We start from the raw sequence: 27,796 nt of genomic DNA, 5'->3' as shown, positions 1-27,796 counted from the left end.
TTTAATATCAGGTTTTCGGCTGGCAGATGTTCTAGAAGGGGAGAGAAGGGCCTCTCCCTGGCAGCTACTTCAGCATGACCTTTCAGCCCTTAAGGCCCACTGAGTATTTCCTGCTAATTCCAGCCCCATGTGGGTGCGGGGGATCTGTTTGTTTGGTAAAACATGCTCGTTATATTCCAAACCTCTGGCACCTGTTCATCCGTCCAGGCTCTCTGGGCCTGACCCGTGTTGTCTGAGCTGCCGAAGCCTCTGTGGGGCTCTGCGGCTGCAGAGGGGGCACGGCCATCACCGCGTCAGTGCCCGCCGGGCCCATCCGTGCTCACCACACCTGCGGCGCGTGCACGCCAGAGAAACTTCAAGAGTGAGGGCAACAGAAAGGCCCGGACGAGTGGGGAGGCCCCAGTAGACTCGTCATGGGTCTGGGAGACCCTGCATAATGTGCGCCGAGCAGAAGACGCACTCACATGCGCTCGGCCCCAGAAAGCACGCCTGTTCCACAAGAATCTAGAGGTGTGATGGTTACGACAAGAACTTCTAGTCCAGTCGTGAAGACAGGAGGGTGCACTGGCCCTGAGGGACCTGGCGGGGAGGACACCCTGGGAGGTGCCGTGGGAGCAGGGCTCGGTCACCCGGCTCTGGTCTTGTCTGTACGTGAGACACCTGGCCGAGTGCCCAGTTCGAGGAGGTGGCCGAGGGAGGGACCTGCACATTCACAGGACTTTAACCTGTTGAGATGGCCACCCAGGCCGTGACCATGCCCTCAGCCGACACTGCCTGAGTTGGGGTGCTGTCCGGCAGGGTCCAAGCCGGTCTTGGTGGAGGACGTGGCAGCAGGCGGGCAGCTCTGGCGAAGGCCTTGGCTCTGGCGAGTGGTGGCCAGCGCATCCTGCTTCTGGTGGGATGTGTTCATTTCCGTGGCTCACACCAGCTTTGGAAACTGCTGCCCGCCACTGAGAGCCGGCGGGGTGCAGCCGCCGTGAACACTGTCCCTGCCATTCTCTCAGGGCCCTCCACGGTGCTGGCGCCGCGGCCGTGCAGGACAGGGGAGGTGGCCTCCAGCCCAGGGACACAGACCTGGCCTGTTGGTTGCCATGCTGAGCCATGACGCTGGCCCCAGGTGGCCGCCTCTAGAGTGCCACAGACTCTCGGGGCTCCCTGACCTGGGGAGGGGGCCTGAGCCCTCGCAGAGCCAGCCCCTGGCAGAGACCTTGGCATCGTGCAGGCTGGGGAGTTTTCTGAGCTTGGCTGCTGAGCCCTCCTGTCCAGAAGCCATGGGGCGGGAGACACGAAGCCAAGACAGGGCCCAGGGCGGGGCTGCCTACCAACCTGTTTTCTGGTTTTGGCAAAATTTCTCTGATGGCCACGGGCCTCATAACAGCCACGGCTGGTGGACGGGTTTTCCTCCTGGCATCGTGTTACTGAAGCACACACCTGCACGTGCTCCTGAAGGCGACACTGTGAGCCTCGGCCACCAGGGCTTCAGCCTTGCCGCCATGCAGGTGACCACGGGGAGCCTCCAGACCCGCGGCTCCTGCCCTCCCACAGGTCCTTCAAGGTGAGCCACACAAGAGAAGTCACACATCGGTTTGTTTGGGTGGAAAAATGGCCAATATAGTGAAAACCAATTTAAAAGTGATTCAAAGTGGGGTGCCTGGGTGGCTCAAACTCTTGATTTCGGCTCAGGTTGTGATCTCAGGGTCATGGGATCGAGGCCTGTGTTGGGCTTCCTGCTCAGCAGGGAGTCTGCTTGGGATTCCCTCTGCCCCTCTCCCTCTGTGCTCGCAAGTGCACATGTGTGCGCTCTCTCAAATAAATAAATCTTTACCATAAAAAGTGATTCAAAGATGTGTAACTGTAAAGAAAGCCTGAAGTTATTTCCATTTAAAAATACTTGCAATGACTTAGACTTGATTTCAAAAGTAAAGGGGGAAAACAATTCGTTTGAAAGTTTGAGATCCACTGTGTTTCAAATATCCTTCTGCCAGTTCATCCAGCATTCATGGGGATGAGTAAGGAATGACATTAGATGGGGACAGATGCATCTTCTCCAGCAGCTCTGAAAACACAGCTGTGCACGTCTTTGTGTTTTTAAGGCCCTGTGGTTCACCGTTTTTTAACAGGTGATAACAAGATGAGATGGCACCATGTTCCTGATCCACTAAACCGTGGATTGACCATTCAGCACCAAAGTGACTGCTCTGATGTAGTTTTTCCTCCAGTCAGAAAAACAAACTCATCCAGAGGGTGGGGGCATTCCAGCTCATTCTCCAGGCTTGTTTAAGGAGATCTTCAGTCTGCAAAACTCCCTTTTGGCATGTAAGAAACAGCCAGACTTGAGAGAAGTCCCTGACTTCCATTTGCTTCCCCAGCACAAGGAAAATGAAAATTGTATTTTCCTTCCCTCCTTTTAATCTTCCCTCTCTTTCAAGACAATTAGAATGATGGCCCACACACTGGCAGACACCCCAGAGACCATGATAACCAGAGAAAAACACAAAAAGACACCCTTGATATTGCTGTTTGGGAGAACATTTTTGGAAAAAATGACTTGCCTTTAAACAAAAGGGATCACCTTTGCCAGAAGCCGCCAGGGACACGGGTGCCATAGTGAGCCGGGCGGCTGGCCCGAAAGCGGGGGAGATGGGTCCAGCCTGGCCGCTCTGAGCACAGACTTCAGCTTCCGCATCTGTACCGCGGGGGCAAAGGTGCAGGTGAAGAACCACGCTCTCTGAAGGGTTTATGACATTTTTACCATTTATTTGTTTTCTTGCCAGGTTCTCTGCATCTGCTTTGGAATTGTTAATCATTTCCTTTCCTTTTTATTTTGTTAAGCAAAGGAATTCCCAGCTGCCAAGTGAGAGCAGGAGAGGGTGGTTAACTTCTGTGGGCGGTCTTGGCTGACGGTAAATCGACGGGGTGCTTGGGGAAGCTGGAGTGACCTCAGCTGCTTTGGGACCATGGAGAGTGTGAGCCGGCGTGAGCGCCCATGCTGAGCCACACAGGACCACACACAGAGCCACGGAGCAACACTCCGTTGGGGCCACGGTGCCGGTGTCATGCAGCTCTGCAGTTGTATGCCCATGGGCAGCGATCCCTGCGCTGAGACTCTGGGTCCCCCTCTGTGGACGCAGTGCAGAGACAGTCCCCTCACGTGCTCGTCGGAGCCAGCTCCCGGGGCTTATGGCCTCTTGTAAGGACGTGCTGCCTTCTCCCAGTGGGCAGCGCCAGGCTGTCTTTCCCATGGGCTCTGCTGGCCAGGGGCAGAGCAGGTCCCTGTGTCCTCAAAGTTGTGTGTGGGGACACCAGGATCCCAGGGGAAAAGCTTGCAGTGGACCCCAGGGCTCAAAGCCGGGGTTGCTGAGGGAGGAGACCCTTCTCCAAGGCCCCATATGGTGCTCCTGGCCACAGCCCCCTGCAGATCGAGAGCCCCACTCTGTCCCCAAGTCTGCTTCTCCTGTTGTCTCTTCTCAAGCTTATTAAATCCAACGCGTTCTTGGTGCGGTGGAACTCGGGGTGGATAGCTGTCTTTCGATGGTGCCGCCAGGCAGACGTGGGCTTCTCTGGGCCGCTGGAGCCCCAGCTGCTTGGCCTCCTCTGGGCTGCATGTCTTTGAGAGTCTCTCGAAAGTCTGCTTCTGGTTACTTATTTGTTTTTTAATTAATAAGGTCCATGTTTTTTCTGACTCTAACCCATGAAGCTGGAGACAGCCCAAGCGCCCTGCAGCTGAGGGCCTACAGGGTAAACGGCCGTATGCAGTGTGGCATCTGCTCATCACCCCCAGAAACGGGAAGCACGCAAGCTGAGTGCTCCACAGACACACACAGAGGCTCCCTGTGGGATGCGGCACAGCAGTGGAAGAGCCCCCACGTGCTCTGACCCTGCCTGCAGGTCGCTCAAGGGACCTGTCCACACCCCACGTCAGGGATCTCCACCTGCCCCGGATCCGGAGCACCAGACCTCTGCACCTCGGGATGCTGTGTGTGCACTGGCCCACAGTGGCCAGGACAGTCTGCTAGGGTCCTGCTCCTTGGAGCGGGGACCACGTGTGGCCCATCTGGTGACCCAGACACCAGGAGCTGCTCTGAGCCCTCAGGAGCTCCATGCACCCCTCACCGGTGGGCTGTGCACATTAAGCCCCATCATCAGATTCTTCATCCATTCATTCATTCATTCATTCACTCGTGTGCCTACTACATGACTAGGGTTGCAGCGACAGGGCTGGGGAAAACTAACACCTGAGGCATGCCCCATGGAGCTCATGGTCTAGAGGAGAGCAGACAACAGGTAAAGCTCCGATCCCTGTCACCGTAACTGTGTGTGTTTGTGCCTGTGTGCATGTGGGGGGCGTACTTGGAAGGACTGAACACTCAGTGGGCACCTCCTGACAACGAGGTGCTTGCTAGTTTTTACCCCCCGAATGCTGGACCCCTCAGTGTCAAACTGGTGCCTGTCTGGATGGGAGCCTGGTTGCTGCTCCAATAGGAGCCATGGCCCACAGGAACCTAAGCCAACAACCAGCTTCAGGCCAGAGAGAAGCTGGTCCCATACCCTCTGAACCTTGACTGGGGGGACGAGTGCTAGTCTTGGCCTCCCATGTGCCCGTGCACACACATACATGCACTCGTGCACACACGCTCTTGCACTGGGCTGCTCTCCATCCCTTGGATGCCCACCCTAGGGCCCCCTCCACTCACCCCTCTGCGGCCAGCTGGAGAGACCCCTGCTTGGAGCCAGGCCCCAGGGTCTCAGAGCCTCCTGCAGGGTGGAGCGTCCGTAGAAACCTGACTGGTCTCCGTCTGGCACTCAGGCCCCTGGGGGTTCGAGCCATTCCCCAGTGGCTGTCTGTTCCCTGCACCTGCTCCCTGCACCGGGGCAATCAGGCCATTTTTCTAGGGTTTCCGGGACTCAGGGCCCTGGTGGGAGGCTGACGGTGTCAGCAGGCTGCTCTGAGATGTCCAGCAGTGCTAGGTTGCCCGGAACCTTGGCCTCTGTCCCCCCTCCCTACCAGCACCCTGGACCTGGCCTACCCTGTCCTCACAGGGACATCCTCTACACCTCCGCGCCTCCTGCCCATTGCCCACACTGGCCTGAGAGCTTCCTTAGAAGCACATCGATGGCAGCCACGGCCCGCATCACTGCACAGCTCCCCTGAAGTCCCGCCACGGCCCCCAAGAGCCCGCACAGCCATCCTGTAGGCTCCCCCACACACTCTAGGGTCCAGCCACCCTGAATCGTCCTTCCCCAGTGCCTCTCTTGGCCGACTCCTTCTCATCTGTTGAAGCCCAGATCACGAGATCTGCCCCCTCCTCAGCCTGGCTGAGGAGGCTGCTGCTTGCTGTCTCCCTTGCTTCGTCAGGGCCGGGCCGCTGTGAGTGCATCTGCTCACCATCCGTGGGCTCTTCTCCTGTCCCCGGCTGTGGCACTCAGGGAGCCCCACAGGAAATGAGCTGACCGCCCTAAAATCTTGCTTTCTTGTCCGGGTGTTCTTGAGGTTGCCCTGCGGGAATGCCATACTTCTCCACAGGGTAAAAGCCCCCCTTGGCTCCTGTTACAGGGACAGCAGCGGAGCTGGCCCCTTTGGGGTCCTCACCCATCCCGTCCTTCCCCAGCCTTAGACGGGACCACAGGTAGACCATCGCTGGAACGTTCTGCCCTAGACCTTCCCATGTCTGGTTCTCACCTTGCTGTTCGGACCTCAGCGTACATGCCACCTTCTGACACGTGGCCGGGAGCAGTGTCTGCGTGTAGTAGGTGCTTTCCCAGTACCTGGGGGAGGAATCTGCCAGCACCAGTGGAGAGGCCTGTCACTAAAGCATCTCTGCTGTGTTGCTCAGATGTACCCTCTGAAATGTTATGCGTCTACTGACTCCTCCCCAGAAGTTAAGCTCCCTGCCAGGCTGGGCCTTATTCCTCTTGTCCAGTGGCCTGCAGTTGGCACCAAGGAGTTAGTCTGGAGACTGTGCCAGGCCAGTGGGATGCAGGAGAATGATGAACTCATCACTGGGCCTTAGAAAAGCTCAGCGCAGCAGCAGCAGCAGGGACATGGGGTTCCGGCAGCTTCTTGTTGAGTGGGTCAAGTCTGACCAAGGATGCTGGCCTGGCTCCCTATGGGGGAGGATGCTGGAGCTCCTGGAAGCCAGTCAGAATGAGGGTGGAAAGCGGGCTTGGAGATGGGCCCGAGCTGAGCATGGACACAAAGGGGTCCTTGTTCACCTCTGGTCAGGCCCAGGCCTCTGCTGGCTCCACACCCAGTGACTGGCTATTGGGCAATCAGTTTGCCTTTGGGGCCTGGGTCAGGGTACCAGTGGAGACAAAACATGAATTATTTACCAGCAGAATGACAAATCCTTGAAACTCCTGACTGCTCGCTCACTGGTTCTCAAAATCTTTTTATTTCCCTAAGCCTTAGTATGTAGGGCATGTGCCTAGAACTCCTCCTGTGCCCAGGAAGAACTCCTATTCACCCTGCCAGACCCAGCTCAAAGGTCTTCTTCAAGGTTGTTTGGCAGGCAAGGCTCCTTCTTTCCTGCCCTCCCACCTTGTATGGCCTCGACATGTGGTCTTGCCTGGGTCTGTGCCCAGGTCCGTCACCCCTGGGAACTGTTTCAGCTCTGTACCGGGCGCCCAGCACAATGAGCACAGGACAGGACAAGACCACAGGTTCTCATATGATCAGCGAATCTTTCTTAGGATCATCTCTTTTCAGAGCCTCACTTGGTGCCCACCCTCAGGCCTCTGGGATCCGAATATGTTCAATGCCAGCAGGGTCTCAGCTGCCTACCAGAGCCCTCCTGGTTCACTTCTGGGCCTCGGGACAGCAGTGTTCATGGAGGAAGATGGCCCCCCAAGCAGGGTGCCTGTCTGGGAGTCAAGCCCCTAGTGGGACATGGGTCATGCTGGAGGCCTGAAGGTCAATGGTTGGTTAGTGGTCTCCAGCACATGGCCCCCCGCATGGCCCCAGCACCCCCGGGAAAGTCAATGCTAAGTTCCAGAGTCTCCCAGCTGAACCTGCTTGCCCCACGAGGGACGCACCAGCCCCACGTCCCCTTGGGCCCTCAGCTCGTAGGGGAGGCACCTGGCTTGCAGCCCAGAGCAGTGCCTGGGTCACGGGGAGGGGGCCCTGCTCTCCCCATGGTACACACTCTGCCTGATGGACCACACTTGGTCAGTGCACGAGGGAGGCTGGGGTTTCTGCATTTAGAAATACCGTCTCAGCCTGCACATTTTTCTACAGCTGCCTCTGTGTGTGCATCTCAGCTGCTAGGAATTCCTGGGCCCCAAACAGCTGTTTGCAGATGGTTTCTCTCTCTCTCTCTCTCTCACACACACACACACGTTTTTGTTCTTTGCAAGAGGAAACAAATGCAGATGGCCAGTTTGCAGGTTCTGCAGCATGCACAGAACATGAGGCTGAGCTGCAGCCTGGCCACTGGGCCAACGCTTGGGCCGGCGGAAAACAGGGAAATCAAGGCAGACGGGACATGCTGGGCTGGAGGCCCTGCCCCACGCACCATCAACACAGCTGAACAGCAGACAGGAGACAAATCCGAGTATGGAGGCCTCTTCACCATGTGTGGTGCCTCTGGAAATCCGCAGGCTGAGAGGCACCCCCATCGGCAGGTGCCTCCCTGCAGACACCCGGGTCCCAGCAACGTGGACTCCAGGACTCCCAAGATGGCCCTTCCTCAGCCTGATGCTGCCTGAAGGACCAAGACCTGGCGTCCAAGGCACTGGACTGGAGCCCTGACTGGCTGCCCACTCTCTGTTGATACTTAAACCCTCTGGATCCTCAGTTTCTTCTTCCCTGAAGGAGAGTTGGCAATAAAAATAAAGTCTACTCGTGTGGTTGGAAAGGTCAGATGACTTGGTGCAAGCCACGTAACCATCAACTCCCCCCGTCACCTGCTCTGGAGCTGGCCAGAGCAGAGACTGAAAACCCAAAACACAAAGACGAGGAAATGGCCTTCTTGAGGGCAAGTCAAAACTCAGCATGGCAGCCTTGGACACACATTCTTTCTGCAGCCATGTGAAGACAAAGGGAAGGGGGAAGAGAAGCACATGGTGGGAGACGTGGGGCCCACTCCCCGACGGGGACAATCGCCACTGGCGCGTGTCCGCACCGCATGGAGATTTGCGGACACAGGTGGCCTCGACGCCATCCAGCGGTTCTCCCAGACCCAGCAGCCTGGAGCAAGGCAGCAGGGAGCCTCCTGCCCACCGAGGCAAGGGGACCTTGGGATCAGCACATTCACCACCCGTGACCTCTCCAGGCTGCGTGGGCAGCCTCTCCCCTGCCTGTGAGGACCCTGTGCAGCCAGCCCCCCGGCAAGCACGGGCTTCAGCATCGAGCCCAGGTACCAGGCTCCGTCCTGGGAACCTCACCCTGGGCTGCTGAGTACAGACCACCGAATGGCCTTTGGACAGCTCTCGCAGGACCTACTGCTGCCAATGACCACCCCACCCTGTGACCAAACACTTCGCTCTGGGTATATCCCACTTCCCGAAGTACAAGAATGGTCACAGCAGCTTTATCAATAATACCCCCAAACTGGAAACAACCTGCATGCCCATCAACAGGAGAGGGGGCAGATGAATTGGGATGCTTCACACAACGGAACACGACTTGAACCACAGCTAGTGGCGTCTTGCAGACGCAGCTCTGAGCACAAGGCGCCTGGCATGGAAAAGAGCAGAGGGTTCCACGCACAAAAGAACAAGGTCGGGCTGTCTGTGTGCAGGAATTGGATTTTAGCAATACTTAGGATATTTGCTCTTGACCTCATCTCATCTCTCAACACACAGAGAAGGAGGTTGGGGGGTTGGAGGGTGAACTGATGAAGAGCCTTCAGTACCTTTGTCAACCCCAGTGCTGAGAAGAGGTGTTGGTGAACATGGAGACCTTGTCTTACCTGGGGGCTCTAACGGGTTGAACTGTGCCCCCAAAGGTACGTCCGAGTCCTAGCCCTGGTCCCCGTGAACGTGAGCTTACTCGGAAGCAGGGACTCTGCAGGTGTGATGGTTAAGGGGAGGTCACGCTGGAGCGGGGTGGTGTCCTCACAGAAGAGGGGAACGTGGACATGCACGCAGGGAGGAGGCCACGCGGCCACGGAGGCAAAGGTTGGGGTGACACAGTCACCAGCCCAGCATCGCCACCGGGAGCTGGACGAGGCAGGAGGGACCCTCCCCCGGAGCCCTCAGAGCGAGCGTGGCCCTGACCCCTGAGCTCACGCTTCTGGCCCCACAACTGAGAATAAATTTCTGTTGTTTCAGACTGCCCAGTTTGTGATGCTTTGTTACGGCCCCAGGACACTCATACAGGTGTGTATATGCAGGTGTAGAATGCAACTGTTATTATCAGCTGTGGAATTAAGAAAGTAACTACGTTTGAACAGTATCGGGACGCTTGTGGTCCTGCGCCCTGCACGCCTGCCTTGAGCTCTGAGCGGAACACATGGCAGCCGGGCCGCACCGAGGTCAGTTATCTGCACGGCCCACCTCCTGACAGCCAGTGACCTTGGGTGACCTTGGTGCCCTCGGGCATGTCCCCGACCACCCTGAGCTTTGGTCCGCTCCTCCCTGATGAGGTCCGTGGGGTAATAGCGGCCCCCTTAGGGTGTCTGAGATACCCTTGTGCTGGGCTTGGTGCAGGGCTCCGATTCCTCAGCCATGGCCTCAACCCTGGCCACCCTTAGGCCAGCCCTAGGGAGCTTCCCTTGGAAGACCTTCTGTCTTCCCCCTAGATCTCCCTAAGCCTCGGATGACAGTCATTAAGCCAGATTCAAAATGACCCATCTCAGACTTTGTTGAGCCTGACCTGTGGGATTTTTCTCGTTTTCCTCTTTTTTTTTCCAAGCAAGGCTAGACCTGTAGGGCACCCGCAATCATAACCATCAGTATCGTCATTCTTGTTGCTGAAGTCGGTTTTCCCTGAAAAGCTACCATGTGGTCAGGATATTTCCCCTTCCTCACAGCCTCTGGACACTTTCAATCCCAAACCCCACACGGCACAGGAGGAGTTTCAGCCCCTGGCGTCTGCTTCACTGTTGCCCCTCCAACGCTGAGGGGCCGCTCGGCAGTGCTGGTTATGACAGGACCCTCACACCGGCCTCACCGGGCGCTGGGTGACCCCAGCAGAAGCGCATCTGTACTCCGTTTCTGGCCTGCCTTAGCCACACCAAATACTCATCTTCCCTGTGATATTTGCAAGTCAAAACCCCAAACCCCGGAGTGCCCAGAAATCATTGTAGATAGAGCCCAAATTAACGCTGGGGAGGAAACTGCAGGTCACTCCCTGGGTCTCCCACCAAACAAACCTACCACTCAGCTCATGCTGGGCATCAACTCCCTTTCCTCCCAAGAAAGAGAGGGACTCTTGGTGTCATGGAATCCAGCCTCTGACTGCATAAGGAAACCGAGGCCCAGAGAAGACAAGGGGGTCTGAGCATCACAGGGCAAGAAAGCGGCAGGCGGCCCTCGATACAGGCCCGTCCTCTCCTCAAGGCTCCAGGCTGCCACTTGTCCCCCCGCCCCCAGGTAGAACCCTTAAGTCACCCTAACCCTGAGTCCATACCGTCACCTCTCATCTGACACCCAATAAAGCTCTCCCCTCGCTCCCCACCTGCAGCCCTCTGCCAGCAGCAGGGGCGGCCTTTCGAGCTGGCTGACGCTCCCTGAAGGGAGTCCAACATTCACCTCCTTTTATCCCTCGGGTCCCCTGGCCTGGAGTGATGGGACCTCATCCTCAGGCCTCAGCTGGAGGTCCCTTCTGAGAAGCTCTCCAGCTGCCCACCAGGCACTAGCCGGCCCTGGTCATACTCAAAGGTGAGTGTAGCTGCTCACATGCCCATGTCTACCACCGTCTGCCCACCCCCTCGTTCGCTCTGTGCACACAGAGAGAGCGCCAACGGTGAGTGCGGCCCCCGCTCCCGGGGCCGCAGTCCTGAGGCAACACACATGGCTCTCGGTCCCACCTGAGCAGCAAGAGAGCAGGGTCTGCAGAGGCACGAGACCAGGCCCAGGGGCTCCGTGAGCATTTGTGGGATGGCTGTGAATGTTTCTGCCGGGAGGTGGTCACAGCTGCTATCCTGGGCCTGCCTGGAAGGCCGCTTTTCAAGAAGCAAGCTGAAACTTGTTGCAAAGAGCCCATACTCTTTGGTACGTCCAACCAACTCCACCCCACGTTGCTAGACCACCAGCTCCTCATGGCTGCCTTCGAGGAACTTGGGGCCTGTGGCCATGCCAGGCCTGCCGGCTCTGTGGGTACACCAGCACTTGCAAACTTTGGCCACACACATCACCTGCACTGGACACCCTCAAAATAAAAAACTCATGCTTCAAAGGACCCCACGTATATGATGAGGGTCTTGTGTGCAAAATGCATAAAGAACTCTTACAACTACTAACAAAAAGACAACCCAACTAAAAAATGGCAGATCTGAAGAGGCATTTCTCTGAAGAAGATACACAAATGGCCAAGAAGGACATCAAAAGTTACTCAACATCATTAGTGATTAGAAAAATGCAGGTCAAAACCACAAGGAGACACCACTTCACACCCGCAGGGGGCCCAGAATCAAACAGGTGCGGGCCAGGGATGTAAGTGGTGCAGCCCCTGTGGAAAACAGTCTGGCAGCCCCTCAAACAGTTAAGTTCAGTTATTACCAGATTCCAGCAATTCCAGTCCTAGGTATAGACCCAAAAGAAATGTAAACACATGTCGACCCAAAAACCTGTACATGAATGTTCATTGCAGCATTATTCATAACAGCCCCGGAGTGGAGATAACCCCAGCGCCCATTAACTGGTGGAAGTATAAATAACGTATGGCCTATCCACACCATGCAATATCACCTGGCAGTAAAAAGGAGTGGAGCGCTGAACACCTGCCACAACGTGGATGAACCCAGAGTACGTGATGTTCAGTGAAAGAGGCGAGTTACAAAGAACATATATCATAGCGTATTTATATGAAATTCCAGAGTGGGTAAATCCATAGAGACAGAAGATGGCTTGGTGGTGGTCCAGGCCTAGAGCGTGGTCCAGGGGGAATTGGAGAGTGATGGCAACATTGGACAGGGCCCTTTCTGGAGACCCCAAAAGGCTGTCACATGGGTGGTGGTGATGGATGTGCACTTCTGTGAATATAGTAAAAGCTACTGAGTCGTAGGCTTTAAGTGGGTGAACTGTAGGATATGTGAATTACATCTTGATGAAGCTGTTAGAGATTTTTCTTACTTTAACCCTAAAGCAAGAATGTCCAGAAACTTGCGGACTAATGTGCTAGGCATATGTTTTCCAGTGACTTTTAAAAATATCTAACCATTAAACTTCAAGGAGTCACCCCCACTGCACACAAATCGCACTCAGCAGGTCCCCCAGGCTTCAACCCCTCATCTCACTGGCCATTCCTCTTCTAGAACCTCTGAACTTCTATCCTTCAAGATCTTGGAGGAAAAGTACTACCATCTAACTAATTCAGAATCTTCTACTGACAACTTACAAAGCTATTAGGAGGTCATAGAAAAAAGTTTTTCTTAAAAAGAACTATTAATCATGGATTTTAATTTTTTAATGCTATGGTCACAAACCACAGCTGCTTTCATATTCAGACCACAGGCACCGGGGGATGGGAATGGCACGTGCAGCCTCCTCATGTCCTGGGCCCGGGCCCCGGGGTCCTCAGGGGAGTGAAAGCTGCTGGCCACAGGACCCCAATCAATACCAGACTCAGGACATGGTCAGCAGAGGGTGCCAAGGAATGCCTGGATCCAGTCCAGCAGAAGCTGCAAGAGGGACAACAGGGACAGCCTGTAAACCCCCAAGGTGTGTCCACTCTGCCCAGTGGGGGTCGGCTGCCCAGGAACACGCTGCACGCTGGAGCCTGGCTGACCTCAGGACACCGACCATGGCCCTGGCTCTGGCAGTCTAGCTGGCAGGCCATGAGCATGTGCTTGCCCTTTCTGGCCTCAGTCTCCCCAGCTGCCTAGAGATTCTCAGCCCTGGAGAGGCAGGGCCAGGCATTCGTCCTGCTATAAAGGGGCTGGGGACGGAGAGTTCAGGAGAGAAGTGAGCCTTCCAGGGACCCAGGAGCCTGGCTGTCCCACCGTGCCAGATCTGTGCACTCAGCTGCTCCCATGACCACGGGTGGTGCCCCCACCGTGGCTGCTGAAGCCGGCCCGGCCGGGGCGGTGGCTGGTGGGGGGAGGCTGGGTAGAGGTGAAGGGGGAGAGGCCGGGGCAGTGGGGGGGGAGGGGGAAGCAGGCACCCTGGACTTTGGGCTCAAACTTGGGCAATCTCCGCTACTTCCCTGAGCCCTGGCTTCCTCATCTTTATGTGGCAGAACCGCAGCAAGAGTGCTAATATTTCCCGTAACCCCCGGAGGCGTTTTGAGGACGGAGCAGCAGCTGTGTGAACCCTGGGCACAGAGCCCGGTCCTGAAAGGCTGGGGCGGCAGCGCTTGCACACGGCAGCCTCTCAGGCAACGTTACCAGTACTGCTGCTCTTACAACCCACGCCGGGCATCCCCTCGGCAGGCGTTCACACAGGTAAGCCCACGGAGGGGCGGGAAGAGCACCCTCGTGGCATCGAGGGACTGCAAGTAGCCCTTCTGCCTCAGCTCCCCTGTGAGAGGCCGCACCTCTCAACTGTCTCCCCTCAACAGAGGGGCCAAAACCACGAAGAAGCCCAAGGAGGCTGGAAAGTTCCACGAGGAGCCCGTGCCCATCCCAGGCCTCATTTCCTTTCAGAATGTTGCACGGGGAGCGCTCACACGCCCCCAGGCTGCATACCCTCCAGCTGTGTGGACCCCTCCCCAGTCATCCCTCCTGAGTCGGGGGCTGCATGAACCACACTGGTTGTCCACACTCCTGCATCCAGCCCTCTTCCTGAGACAGGCAAGCCCACTGCAGCCCCCTTTCCTATCCCGATTCTCCTGAAGGAGATGCGAACTTCCCTTTCTGCACAGGCCCAGGGAAGGAGGTGCCTGTGCCCGTGGACCCCTGACAGCAACAGGGGTGGCTTCACCAGCCTCGGCGGGGGGCATTTGCACCAGATCCCTGCAGCCCCAGGCTTTCACCCTGTCCTGGTGTCGTCCTTCATCTTGCCTGTGTGAATAACGTTCTCAGCCCCACCTGCTCCGGGCAGCCCCAGACCACAGACAGGCCAAGTGGATCCTCAGGGAAACCCCTGGCGGGACATCTGTCCCAAGGAAAGGGAGCAAGAGGCCCAGAAATACCCTGAACACAAAATCATACCTTCGGTCACAAGTTACAAACTAGCAGCTGTATTCTGTTTGGCCTCCAAGGTATTTGGAATGCTTCTCAATTAGTTACCATCATTTTTGAAATTTGAAAATTAAGTAGGAAAAGATAGTCGTACTTCTAGCTTATCCTGAAAATTGGACATCAGGACAGATGGCCAAGATCTGGCGAGCACAAGGCAGCTGCCCCTTCCGGTGGAGCCCATGCCTGGCAGCGTGCAACCCGCCTGCCCCCAACCACCAGCATCAGCCCACACAACTTGCACGGTCCTCGTGGGCACTTGGGGCTGCAACCCACACTTTAAATGCAATGAACTCTGTCTTGCCAGTGCACAAATGGCCTTGTGGGGGCTAACAGGAGATGGAGGAGCAACCTTGGACCAAATGGGTTACCCAAGACCCAGCATCATCAGAGTGGACATCAAAAACATGGATGTTCCCCGTGAATTTTCTTGGGTCATCCTGGCTTTCAAATATCCCTTCTCCACCATCCCACAAATTTTCATATGCCAATGAATGCCTTAATATTTATTCTGGTAGCATGGTTTCTATTTTATGCAACAGGAAACTACAGTGGGTGGGGGTGGTCAATCCAGTCCACTGCTAGTTTTATAAATAAAGCTTTACTGACAGACAGCCATGCCTGTTCACTTAAATTTTGTTTGGCTGCTTTTGGGCTAGGACAGCAGACCTGAGTAGCTAAGACACAGACCATATGGCCTACAAAACTTAAAATACCTATCAGCTGGCCCTTTATAGAAAAAGTCTGCTGATCCCTGAGCCGTGCAGGAGAGGCAAAAGTCACCTCCTTTAGGAGCATTCTTTGGTGTCCATATCTGGGTTCCTTGTTTAAAACACTTATGCTCGCTGGGGCGCCTGGGTGGCTCAGTCGTTAAGCGTCTGCCTTCAGCTCAGGTCATGATCCCAGGGTCCTGGGATCGAGCCCCGCATCGGGCTCCCTGCTCTGCAGGGAGCCTGCTTCTCCCTCTCCCACTCCCCCTGCTTGTGTTCCCTCTCTTGCTGTGTCTCTCTCTGTCAAATAAATAAATAAAATCTTTAAAACAAACAAACAAACAAAAAAACCACTTATGCTCGCTGGGGTAGGAATGATCTGCCACTGGATGAAGGTGGGGAGGGGGAGGACTGCGGAGGCCAGAGAGAGGAGGTGAGGGTGCAGGACCCCTGTGTTGCTCGCTTGCCTTGATGGGGAGAAAGCCCAGTGTGGTCACCCACAGTTCACCCCAAAACACCTCTGGGAGGAAACACTGCATTTTCCACCAGAAATATGGTGCCTGTACACTCTAGCACAGACCCATCTCTGCCCCTGACACCCAGTCCCAACCAGCCCCCGGCACTTACTTCATGGGTTTGAACAGTGCTTGCCCATAATTCTGGAACGTCATGATGAGCTTGAGCTGCGTGCCCCCCGACTTCATGGCTGCAAGGAAGAGGGAAAGAGACACGGGGTCACTTGCTGCCCTCAGACTCCTCCCTCTGTGGGCAAGTGAGGCCAGCTCCCACTCTGGTCCCATGGCCCCACCTGGGCCCTCGATGTGGCTGAGGGTGCCCATTCTGCCTGGAAAGTCTGGGGTTTCCAGCAATGATGCTGATAAACACTCCCACCTGATATTTAGGTGCTGGGGCTGGGGGCAGAATCTCTCAGACAGTCTGACCCTCCCACAGGGAGGGAGTGGTCAGCCCTGGGCAGCAGAATAGCCAGGAACCAGGTAGATGCTGTCCCCCAGGGCCTAGGGGGCTGGCTACAAGTATGGAAGGTGGAAGCCAGGGGAAGCAGGCTAAGGCAGTCATAGCAGATGGTGGTGGCTTGGATGGCAGAGATGGGGAAAATGGAAGAATTAATGAAATATCAGGGGGTCCAAGGAACCATTTAGTGGAGTAGGTGTGGGGTGTGGAGGGAAGAGAGGAACCTAGGTTGACTCTTGGATTCCAGTTGGAGCAGTGGATGAATGGGGAGGAACGTGCATGGAAGTGAAGATCAAGGCCAGGTGAGCAGGGATGACTGAGGGGTGCCGTACTCGAGGGGCAGCACGCTGGGGGTGCACCATACTGGAGGTGCTCCATACCGGGGGTGCACCACATTAGAGGGGCACCATACTCGGGGGCTTTGGCATGGAGGAGCCCTGAGGCTGGAGTCTCCGCTCAGCTTCCTATGGCCGGGTGCCCTAGAAGGAACCTCCACTCTCCCTCATCTTGGTTTCCCCCTGTGTTAGTTGGGGCACGGATGCCTGCCCAGCCTCCTTCATGGGGCTGTGGTGAAGGTCAGGACAAATAAGGACAGTGCAGTGCTATAGGTCGACCACATCACGTTACAAAGCAGGGCTGCTATTGCCATCAAGTGGGTAATGCTCGTGGAGCACCTAGAACGGCGCAGGGCCCGTGGCACATTCAAGACGGCAGACTGCCACAGGAGTGTGAAGAAGAACCAGGAGTTCTGAGTTCCCTGAATGTCTTCGGTGGCTCTCATGGCCTCTGTAAGGGCCCAGGCCCAGCCCCACTCCTGGGTTCCCAACCCAGCCACTTGCTCGTTCCTTCCTCTGCAACATCTGTGGCCGGGACAGCCTGGCTGCCTTGGGAGCGCCCTGGTCTTGGGGTCCAGGAGGTGGAGCTGAAGGCACAGTTCCCCCAGACCAGTGTGTGACTTGGGTCTGTCTGACGCTCTCCCAGCCTGAGCCCTTCGCAGGAAAACAAACCCCCCGCCTAATTCCACTTCCCTCCAAAACATTGGAAATAACCTAAAAATGCCCAATCCTGGGGGCAGAAGCACAATGCACGGTAATCCCACGTGAGGGAATACTAGGTACCAAAGACTCTCTAATGACGCAGCAAACTGCTCATTATTTTATTATTAAGCAAAGCAGCTCATGAAGCATTTACACTCTGTGAGCTGCCTTCTTTGGAAGGTGTGTATGTAAGTGCGTGGGAAAATCTGGATGCACAGATAAGCTACAGCCCAGTGCTTACCCCCCAAGAGTAGAACCACAGATGATTTCAATTTCCTTTTTTCCCTTATCTGTGCTTTCTAAATTTCAACAATGAACATTTATTACATTTTTAATAAGATGAAAACAGAAGTGATCATTAAGAAAATTAGTGGCCCGATTAAGCCCCATTCGATATCCCCATTTCCATGTAATAACTGGGGTTACTGGATTTAATTATTCCTTCCCAGGCCAATCGGGGACAGCACATCAGCTCTTTCCAGGGCCTGTAATCCTGGTTTTCTTGAATAATAAATTATTATGCAAATCTGGCCGGTTTAGTCATTCTTGTTCTGGAAGTGAATCTCAATGCGCTGCTGACCTGTGTTTTCCACTGCACTACTAGCTCCTCTCTACAGACCAAGCAAGTAACTAGAAATTAATGGGCCTTAGACTCTCCAGGTGACTAAGAACTCTGGAAAGGCCAGGCTTTTGCTAACTGTCCTGGGCACCACCTTTCTCTTGTCTGGGGACATGTACCTTCCCACCAGGGTCCACCATTCACTCTGCCGAGCTGGAGTGGACAGCTGGAAGACACTTGGAATTCTGCTTGAAAATCAGGTATCGTCTGCAAAAACGCACATGCAAACTGCCTGAAGTCATGGCAGAGGCCAAGTGTTCGTCTGGGATGGGTGAGAGGCGGATGCCCCCACAAGTCTGTGCTTGGAGTGGGTGGCCCTGCTCTGCCGCTGCACGTGAGCCTGGGGAGGTGGTCGGGGCTGAGGGCCTCAGTGGCAGAGCCGGGACACTAACCAGGCCTCGAGAAGGAGGGTGTGAGTTTGGGGTTTCTTCCTGAAGCCAGACTTGAGGAATCTTGCCCCCGTGTGGGGGAGAGAGGCGGTGGGAGCAGAGGCAAACTTCCGAGAGAAGCCCAGGTGTGCAGTAAGGGCCCCATGTGAGAGGCGGTGGACATGCCCTCACCTGGTTGGGTCTCCATGTTTCTCAGGGGACAGAGGTCTGTCAAAACCTGGCCAACCTCAGCCCTGAGGGGCACCTGACTGAGCAGTGAGCCCACCGTGGGCTAGAGGACAGGCTAAGGCCAGTGGCCACGTCCCCAGAAGACACCCTGAACAAGCCCCATCGGCCACCTTCTCTCCATCTCCACGGCCCCACCCAAATCTGGGCCTTATTATAGTCATCAAATCACTGACCCACGAGGGCACCTAACTGGTAGCTTGGCTCGCTCAAGCCCCAGTGATGGCCCCTCTGTATACACGCTCCCCTCCCCAGCTCGCCGCCGACAGGCGTGTCCCACCATTCAGTCCACGGATGTCGGCTCTGTCTTTCCTGCTCTCCCTCGAGAGCCATATCCCCCAGCTATGCATTAATATATGGTATTAATTAGCATTGACTAGTGATCATTAATGACACGCATCAGTAATTATACATGCTAATATACACTGATAGAACACCCTATACTTTATTCTAATGGTCGTGGATGCTATAAATTCCATGACCACTAAGACACTTGGACACTGTGGGGTTTTGCTGTCTTTCCCCAGAACACAGCTCCCCTCAGAAGAACCAGAACAGGAACTGCATTTCTTAGGACCCTCCTAGGAAGGATCCTCCCTGGGAGGAGAGAGACAGCCCCGAAAGGAAAAGGGGTGCCGTCTGGCCAGGGACCCCAACACCGCCACACCGAGGAGGCGTGAGTGGTGGGACACACAAGACGCTGGGCTCTGCCTTTAGCTCATCCTGTGTCACACACCTCAGGGCTAGCAGGGACAAGTGACCTGGGTCACTCAGCAATTTGTTTCCCGTGGAAACCAGGGTCAGCAGCGCCAGGTTCCCCATTTCTAACACGAACCCCCAACCCATATTTTGGTGAGCCACCTCCTGACTTTTAAAGGAACTAATTCTACTGAAGAGATCGCTGGCCCACACAAACACACCCATGTGCAAGGCACCGCCAGGGGCGGCCTCTGGGACTTGGGATCCATGTTTGTCCTTAGGGATCATGGTCAGGCAAGTGGTGTGAATACTTTCCCAGCCACTGCCTTGCTTTAGGGCCCAGGATGGCTCAGATCTGAGGGATGTGACGCCAGGAGCACTTAGGTCAGCTCTTCTTCCCTGCCCACCCCACACGCCTCCCTCCCTGGCAGGAGTGGGATCTAACCAGTGTCCTAGACCCCTGGGTGCCATGCAGAGCCCCTTTTCCTGCCCTTGGGCATCAAGGGAGAGCAGCATGGTGCGTGTCCACCTGTCTGTCATCAGTGGGCGACCCGGGGCTGGTATTGAGGGGGCTGCTTTGAGTGAGGGGCTGGAGGAGGCTCTAAGGGCCAGGGTCCTCCTGCCCCACTTGCTGTGAGACCTTGGCAGGCCTCTACCAAACTTCAGTCCCTCACACGCACGCCCAGGGTTTTTTATTATGATAATTAAATTGACTTAAAAGAGAAAGTACAGCCCTTCCCCAGCTGGAAACCAGCACACCCTGGACTAGAAGGAACACCATTGGAATACATGCCTGTGGATTCTGGAGCCCCAAATGTTGTCTGCTCAAGATGGAGAAAGCAGGTGCCGGGGCATTTGCCTGGGCTTTTGTCCTTGATCTTGGATCAGACGGCTGGAAGGAAAACTGAGGAGGGGCTCAGCAATTTGCCACCTTCTGTGGTGCCTTGCCTGCAATCTTCCTTCTGGGTGGTCTGCGTCCTTCCTCCCAGATGACCTAAGGTGCTCCGGGTGAATCGAGCATTTTCAGTTGTCAGTCTCCAGGTCGGAGAGCCAGGACCTGGAGACTGGGACCCACTGCAACCACGCAGGGCGGGAGGGGGACTGTGACCTCTCTGGGGCTGGAACTGCCTTCCCAAGGAGCCCACCTCTGACCAATTAGACAGGGCGGCCCCCAGGCCCTCAGGCAGCTGCCCACCCTGGGCTGCCCCAGCCGCAGCCTTTGTTCCTGGAAGCCAATTAGTCCTGGATCCTAGCTAGATCAATTAGCGCCCAGGACTTGGGTCCTGCGGAGTGGTTCTCCTGTGTTCGGGCCCCCACCACAGGTGTGTCCCAATCTGGATGGAGTAATGGTGGCGTCTTTCAGCCAGAGGCTGTCTGAACCCTCTCCACGGTAGTGTGACTTCTTTTCCTTTTTAAGCAATTCCAAGTACAGAGCAGTTAATTGTGTCATTTATTCGTTGCATCCATAATTGTGCACGATAGCAATTTAATTATCACTGGCCCGAGCCGAAGGCGTTGCACGCCTGATTTCAAGCTGAATAGAGGTAGATAACGTCCCGAGCCTCTTTAAAGGCAGTGAACGGCCGTTACCAAGCAGCCAGGAGCCTGGCTATAAATACATCTCTGTCGGTCACAGCAGCTGTACCGAAGGCCACACGTGCTTCATGAAGTGGATCAAGTGGTTCTGAACGGGGAGAGTTAATGGAACTCTTCCGACAGGAAGCTCTGGGAACCTTGCAGGAACTGTTCCCCATTCCAACAATGTTTCTGGGCTCACATTTAATAGTGGATGCACACCTTGAAGATTAAAGGGACCACCACAGCTGGACAGCTAGGGGACAGAGATCTGGGAGCAGGGACTTGTAAGACACCCTCCCCCGCGTCTTGGAGGCCTCAGTTTCCCTGTTTACAGAACGGGTGTTGGAAGTGGGTTGGATCTCCAGCTCTTGAAACTTAGACACTTCCTTACACCACCACTGTGGGTCAGTGTGACTTCTTTGTCTCTCTCCCATTTCATGCTCAGGAGGATGGCACGGCTGAGTCTTGACCCTGAGGTAGGCCTGGGCTCCTATAAAGGGGCTGCCATCCAGGGCTCTCCACGAGGCCTTCAAAGCTGTCCAGCTCTGGGTCACAGCACTGCTAGGCACAGGGCTGCCTACAGACAGTTCTTAGCTGGGGCCTCCATTTCCAAACCTGCCCAGCTGGCTCTGCTAAGCCAAGGGCCCACCAGGGCTTGGGTTCTCAGTCAAAACATCCAGCTGGATGTGGGGGCAGACGCAGCCCGGAAAGCACGCATCTCCAAGGGATGCCTGCAGCCTGGCCCAGGGCCAGCCCCTCTCCTGTGGCTCCCTGTGGACCAGGGCCTTTTCACAGGCGTGAACTCACCTGGGAGCTCACCAGAGCAGCACGGACAGTGGGGCCAAGCATCGGCTGAGGCCTTCCACTGGCTTGTCCCGCACAGGTTGCTGTGGTCAAGGAGGCTCTGGCCTGCCCCTGAAACCCTCCCCCCACACAGACACCTAGAGCAGGGACCCTGCTTAGGCCCTGTTTTTACCTTTCTCTTATTTACTCACTGAAGCCTCTCAATAGCCCAAGATATAGGTTTCACAGGTCCAAGCCCTTCATTAAAATCTCTGAAGACAGAAGTACTCATGGATTTCAAAAATTTCAGATGACAAAAGGCACAGGTAATGTGTATATCCCACATATTATGTAACAGCCCAAATGGGTCTGGGCAGAACCCCATAATTTCCTCAGAGGAACATGTGAATATTCGCTCCAAGTGAGAAAAATAAGGATTTATAAATAGCTTTGTCAATTTAGGTTTTGCTCCCATATAAGTTCAGGTTGAGTCAGATTTTGCTGAACAAATTACATTTGGATTTCAGATTGGCAAGCCAGAGATTATAGGCCCTAGGTTAGAACCTTCTTTCTAGAACCCACATGAGAACCCAGAGCACTAGAGATTAATCCACTTGCCCAGAGTCACGCCAGGGCCAGACTCACACCACACACCAGATGCATCAGGCAACCTTCCCACACTGATTGGGTGCTGCACAGGGACTGGGAAGGACCAGCTCACAGGGACTGGGAAGGACCAGCTCGGCCACAGCGGTCTGGGAGTGGGTGACGGCAGCACGGATGGCCCACCGGAGACAGACGTGCGAGGACTCATTCCCACTCACACCACCAGGCATGACCATGCCAGAACCCTGGGGTGGGATCCCCAGGCACAGGCTCGGTCCACCGTGCTCAGGCAAGCTAGGCACCCCTGCCCCGGGCAGTCAGACCAAAGTGGGTGGGAGGGCCAGGCCCCTGGGGGAACAGAGAGGGGAGGATGCCTAGGGTGGGCAATGTGCCTGCGAGCCCCAGCCACCGGTCTTCTCTCTGTAGCTGCTCCCCGAGCTGCTGGGCCCTGTCCTCTGCACAAAGTGGCTGTCTGGGGAGAGCTGGAGGCCGTTTGTTCCCTGAGGGATATGGCGAGCTTGGCCAGCCTTTGAAATCCCAGCAGCCCTTCCTCCACCCCAGACCCTGCACTTGAGTGGGGACCCTGCAAGCACAAGTGACCCTGCAAAAAACTGGTTAATATTTACAAGCTTGGTCATATGCACCATCTTATCAGAACACATGCAATGTACCTGAGCAGCCACAATTCCATTTGACAGATGGGGAAACCGAGGCAGAGAGGGGTGCCACGGACAGCAGCAAAGCAGGATCTCTTAACATTGTACTTCCCTAAAACCATTTCTAATTTTTAAAACATTGTTCTCATTTTCCCAGAAAGCCCAGCCCTCCATGCCCCCTTTTATGACAAATGCCTACACTTCATTTAAGCCCCTGGTCAGACGTCTTTTCTCATCGAAGGTGCGCCATATCCCTCCCTCTAGATGGAGGTCACCTCCTTTCTAAACCCTCCTAGATTCTATGTGAATAGTGTTCCAAGCATTTATTCTTCCTCATTGTGTATCCGTTTCCTGCCCCCCGCTCCCGGGCCTCTCAGGTCAGCTGCAGCAGAACCTTGTTGAGGTTCATTCATCCTCAAGCCACTACCCAGAAAGGGGCCTGAAGTGCAGGAGATGTCCGAGGAAATCTACTGAATGGGTGAACGAGTCGGTCAAGGCCCTGGATGCTTCTTTAATGGCCTCGTCTACTCTCAGGAGCGAAAGGGGCACCCCGGACGTGGCTGTCCACAGGACAATCTCTGTCGTGCACACAGACTGCTTCCCAGCACCACCTGACGCCTCTGACACCTGCGAGGGGCAGGAGGAGGCTGAGCTTCTCACGGGGAGGGCTGAGGCCGGGCTGGGGCCTGGGGAGGTCCTCAGACGCCCCCTGTGCAGGCAGCTAAGAGAAGAAACACCAGCTTTTTCCTGTGCGATCCCTTTCACGAAGGTGAGCAATCACATGCTAGAGAAAAGCTACGCAGCAAGGCAGATGCCCAGCAAACAGCTCAGTACTGGGCAGAAAGAGCCAAAAACAGTCCTTAAAGACCTCTGGAAAACCCACTTGTCAGCCTCACTCCCTTGTATCAGCAACTGGACGGATCCCCAGGATACTGGGCCCCTTTCAGCCTCAGTGTTGCTTAGGGGAACACCGAGAAGACAGTGTCTGGAACTGCCTACTCCATAGCACAGGGTGGGGACCTGCACTCATGTTGCCCCCGACTGGCTTCCCTCCACCCCTTCCCAGCTGTGTGTCCCCAGGCTAGCTTCCTGCAAAGCCCCCAGGACTGTTTTTTCCACCCCAGGGCCTCAGCCCATCCCTCACCGCCTCCTGGAGCTACCAGTGACTAATGCGGACCTTCACAATGGCCTCCAGGCCTGGGAACAGTGGCAGCAAACCTCCATGCTCAGAAACTGCTGCTGACACATTTCCCTGAAATCAGTAATTGGATGCCTTTTTTTGTCCTGAAATTCAGCAGATCCCAAAGTACTCAATGATGTTGCCTCTGAATTACTAAGCATGTGGGCCTCCACCCGAGACAGAGCTGAGCCCTGGTCACTCCCTGGGCACAGGAAATGGCAGGAGCACCTGGCAGAGCTCTGGGGCAGAGCTGGTCTCTGAGCTCTGCCCTGGGTCTCCCTGCTGTGCTGAGGGAGGAGCCCCGGCCATCAGGGGCGCATGCCCCTTCTTTACACTGTAGCCTGGAAAGTGCCCCTCCTCAGGTGGGTAAGCAGAATGCAACAGGAATGGCTGTGCAGCAACCCCCCCCCCCCCCCCCGCTAGCCTTGCGAAAGCAGGCCGTAGCCCCTGAACCACTGACGGCATCGAAGGTGTCCCTCCTCTCCCTTCGAGGCCCTGCAGGCTTGTCCCTCTAGAAGGCTGCCCTTACCAATCACTCCAGGAAGCGATGTTCCAGCAAGGAGCAACGGCTTCCCAGCTTTCCTGCAAAGGAAAGCCAGCCCCCAGCACACCTGACCCCATCGGAAAGCTCGGGGAGGGCACGTACCGACACTGGTTATCTTCTGGGCACCGAGGTCACGCAGGAGGGCTTCGATCGCTGGGTTATGTCTGGAGTAGAGCTCGTACCGGTTAATGCCGATGTGGAACTTAAGCCAGTTGGGGTAGGAGTCCACTGCCACCTCCCCCGTGGGCAAGAATTCTTCATTTTCAGTGCCTTCACGTGGCCTACAGAAAATGAAGGGGACCCGGAGTCAGCAGGGAAAGAACAGAGTGGTAAGATCCTGGATGAATACGGGTGAGTCGGTGCCAATGCCAAGGTTTTAACTTTGGATCCAAACAAATGCAGATTTGTTCAAAGATGCCTCTGCCCAAACAGGACTTTGCGGACATCCCTACTTTTTCTGTGGCTGTTGTTGTACCAACTAATAACATATCTAAACTGTAATTCTTACTTTCCCTCAGGAGACGCCCAGACAGCTATAACTAAATCAAGATCAAGCCCAGAACTTCAGTGCCAGGCCTTACCGAGTCTGTCCTGGGGTCACGAAAACAGCCCAGCAAGTGTGATGTCAGCTTGGGGTATGAGAGGCTGTCAGCTCTTCCTGGGGACAGACAAGCGAGCCTTCTTTGACCACAAACTGTGTGCACATCAGAGACACACCCTGCCTGTCAGAAACCTTCCCTGGGCACTCTGCTTTGGTTCCAACAACCAAGGGTAGAAATGATGCAAGAAGCTAAATTTGATTTTAATGAGAGCAGTCCTGGGTGGGGAGAGAGGAAAGAGGCAGGCACTCACTCCTGCTGAGGCCCAATGTGAGGACCTGCTGCCCATGTGGCCTGTCCTTACATCTCCGGAGTCAAGGGGCCAGTCTGCGGGAGGACAGAGCCTATCTGCTGCTGGGCTGGAGGGAAAGTGGAATTTGTCTTAGCTCTAATACACCTGCAAATGAGGCCCTTCTGGCCCCAAGCCCTGTCCCACCAGGGCCACATCACTGACCACCAGTCCTGGGCTCTGTCCTTCCTGTGAAGAGCCCCAAGCCTGGGCCACTGCTCTGATTCTCAAGTTTCTGAGCATTTCCTTGAACCTGGCCAGCAGACAAAGCTCAGATGCCACCAAACACCGTGGTGTATTTTGACAGAAAAGCCTGGGCCTAGTCAAATTTCAGGGTAGAAAGGGTTTGTATAAGATGTTTTGGGAAGCTGGCTTCCCCCTGAGTTGCTTGGGTAGCTATTTATTCTGGCCTTGCTGCTAGTTAATATTTCACTACTCCAGGCTGCAGAATCTGCTTATTCTGAACTGTGTGGCTGTGGAGGGCCTGGGGGGAAGGGTTTAAACCGGGACAGCTTAAGGAGATGCTCCTGAGGATGCTTCTCACCTTTTATGAAGCTGTCACCCAACAGAGCTGGCAGCGTTCCAAGGCAGCTGCTGTTTGCACCCCAGCTGGGAGAACCCTTTTGTTACGCCTCACTGGGGCCAGCACGCCCCTCTGCTAATTTTGTTCTCAGCGACTGGCTTACAAGGCTCATTAGGCTTCTGCAGACTTTCCTGACGTGTCCACTGGAGAAATGTCGCCGGGGATCTGAAAGCTCGGTGGCCAGCAGCTCCCCAGGGAAAGGTCAGGGGCAGGCTCTCCCATTCACTCCTCTGCCGGCTGGTGCATGCAGCGCCGGACTTAGTTTCCGGAGCCAGCGACCAGGACCTCACGGGCCAGCACTGCTGTCCTATGGAGTCAGCACTGACCCTCCCCCGACTCCCCAGGGAGGAGCTCCCAAACCACCCAGCAGCCCTTCTCAAGGAGGCAGTCATTCTGGAGACAAAGGCCCTGAGCAAGGGGCAGCATCCTCTCCTGCCTCACGAAGCTGCCCTCGGAGGAGGGGGCGTGGGGGTTGGGAACTCTGCCATGGGGGGTCCATGCCCCCTGGGGGTTCCCGAGCCCCTGGGCCTCTTTAAACAATGCCTGGGGTGTGCAAGGGCATCTCCTGGGAAGGGGAGCACAGGTTGACGGCTGCTTGAGGGTCCGGGGCCTGGCAGCACCCACCCTGAGCTGCCTCTCGCCTCACTCACCAGGCAGGATTCTCAGCTGCCGCCTTGGGGTTGAACCTGATGTCGCTGTTCACATTGAAGAGGACGTCGTCCTCCGTCAGCGGTGGAACCGACACCTGGTAGAGTGGGTGTTCAAACAGCCTAGCCAGGAGAGAGCTGTCCCCGCTCGGGCCAGGGGGCGGCGCCGACCGACGGGGCCCGGGATCTCGGAGCAGCGGCCGGTGCGCGGGATCGCGGGGCCGGGGACTGCCGGGTTCCTGCCCCTGCGAGGCGCCTTCGGCCGGTTCGGCTGCGGCCAGCAGTTTCTCCAGCGAGTGGGATGTGAGGTTGGAGGAAGGGTCGGAGCTAAAGTCCTGCAGGATACGCAGCGTGTGTTTGTTGGGCCAGCCCGCGTCGCCGGCCGCGGACGAGGCGGCCGGGGGCTCCCCGGGGCGGCCCCGCGCCTTGGCCCAGCCAGGCGCCGCCGCCTCGACCGCGGGTTGCGCGCACGAGCAACCGGGTTCCCCCGAGGGCCGCACGGCGCGCCGCTCCAGTTTGGGCAGCAAGTCCAGCACGATGTGCAGCGCGCAGGCCACCAGGAACACCATCAGGATGAGCACGCGGAACCTGCGCACCAGGATCATCTTCATGGCCGCGCCGGCGAGCGCGGCCTGGGCTCCGGGCGACCTCCTAGAGCGCGCTCCGCCCGTGCCCAGCTAGTCTTGGCTTGGCGCGAACGCAGTGCCGAGGCCCAGGTCAAGGTCCATCTGGCGTCGGACAGCTACCAGCTCCAGGGCTGTTCCCCGGCCCGCACCACGTGTAGGGCGCCCACCGCCAAAGAGCCCGCTCGCCGGGCCATCTCGGGGCCGTTCCCTCTCGCCTCTCCGGAGTGGCCGCGCCCTCAGCGGCCGGGCCTAGCGGCCCTCGTCCGCGGAGCTGGGTGCGCAGCCGGGTGAGGCCCCGCGCACTCAGCGGCCGGCTTGTGGTCTCTGCGCTCATCCGGCGCGCAGGGGCCCGACGCTGCGGCCCATCTAGGCCAGGGCGCGGCGGCCTGGGGGTGGCGGTGGAGATGGCGCGGCGCAGTCCCCTCCGCGGCTCCGTGGGCCGCGCCAGGCGCCGGGCTGGCCAGGCGGAGAAGGGGCGGCTCCTTCGGGCAAGGCTCGTCTCTCTCACGCTGCGGTCCGGAGGCGGGGACCTGGAGGGGGAGCAGGGCGCAGGGCCGCGGGGACAAGGAGGGGGCGGGTACGGGGTTGGGGGCGCACGGAGCGGCCGGGGAGGTCCCCGGGCAGGTGCAGCGGCCGTCCCCGGAGCGCAGCGCCCGCGCGGCCGAGCCTCTCGGCGCCCCGCGCCCGGGCCGGCAGATATCGGAGAGCCGCGGAGCCGCCCCCCGCGTCAGCGCCCGCAGATTGGCGGAGACGCAGCCCCGCGAGTCAGGGCCAG

At 56.6% G+C, this 27,796-nt stretch overlaps 1 protein-coding gene across 1 annotated transcript in view; it reads right to left on the bottom strand.

The window, feature by feature from the left end:
- FAM20C (FAM20C golgi associated secretory pathway kinase) overlaps positions 1-27,777 on the bottom strand; it is a 46,460-nt gene extending 18,683 nt beyond the window's left edge. Inside the window, exons 1-3 of the mRNA XM_036103189.2 lie at positions 26,399-27,777; positions 24,380-24,558; positions 15,617-15,695 (exon numbers count right to left, since the gene is read on the bottom strand). Of these exons, the coding sequence (XP_035959082.2) occupies positions 15,617-15,695; positions 24,380-24,558; positions 26,399-27,006 (866 nt within the window). The 5' untranslated portion in view covers positions 27,007-27,777. The remainder of the gene's footprint in view (positions 1-15,616; positions 15,696-24,379; positions 24,559-26,398) is intronic.
- Between the last annotated feature and the right edge of the window lie 19 nt (positions 27,778-27,796).

Source organism: Halichoerus grypus, chromosome 6 (assembly GCF_964656455.1).
Source record: "Halichoerus grypus chromosome 6, mHalGry1.hap1.1, whole genome shotgun sequence".
In the NCBI taxonomy this organism is placed as follows: Eukaryota; Metazoa; Chordata; class Mammalia; order Carnivora; family Phocidae; genus Halichoerus; species Halichoerus grypus.
The sequence above is the reverse complement of the archived record's forward strand: the minus strand, read 5'-3'. Positions and strand labels throughout refer to the sequence as shown.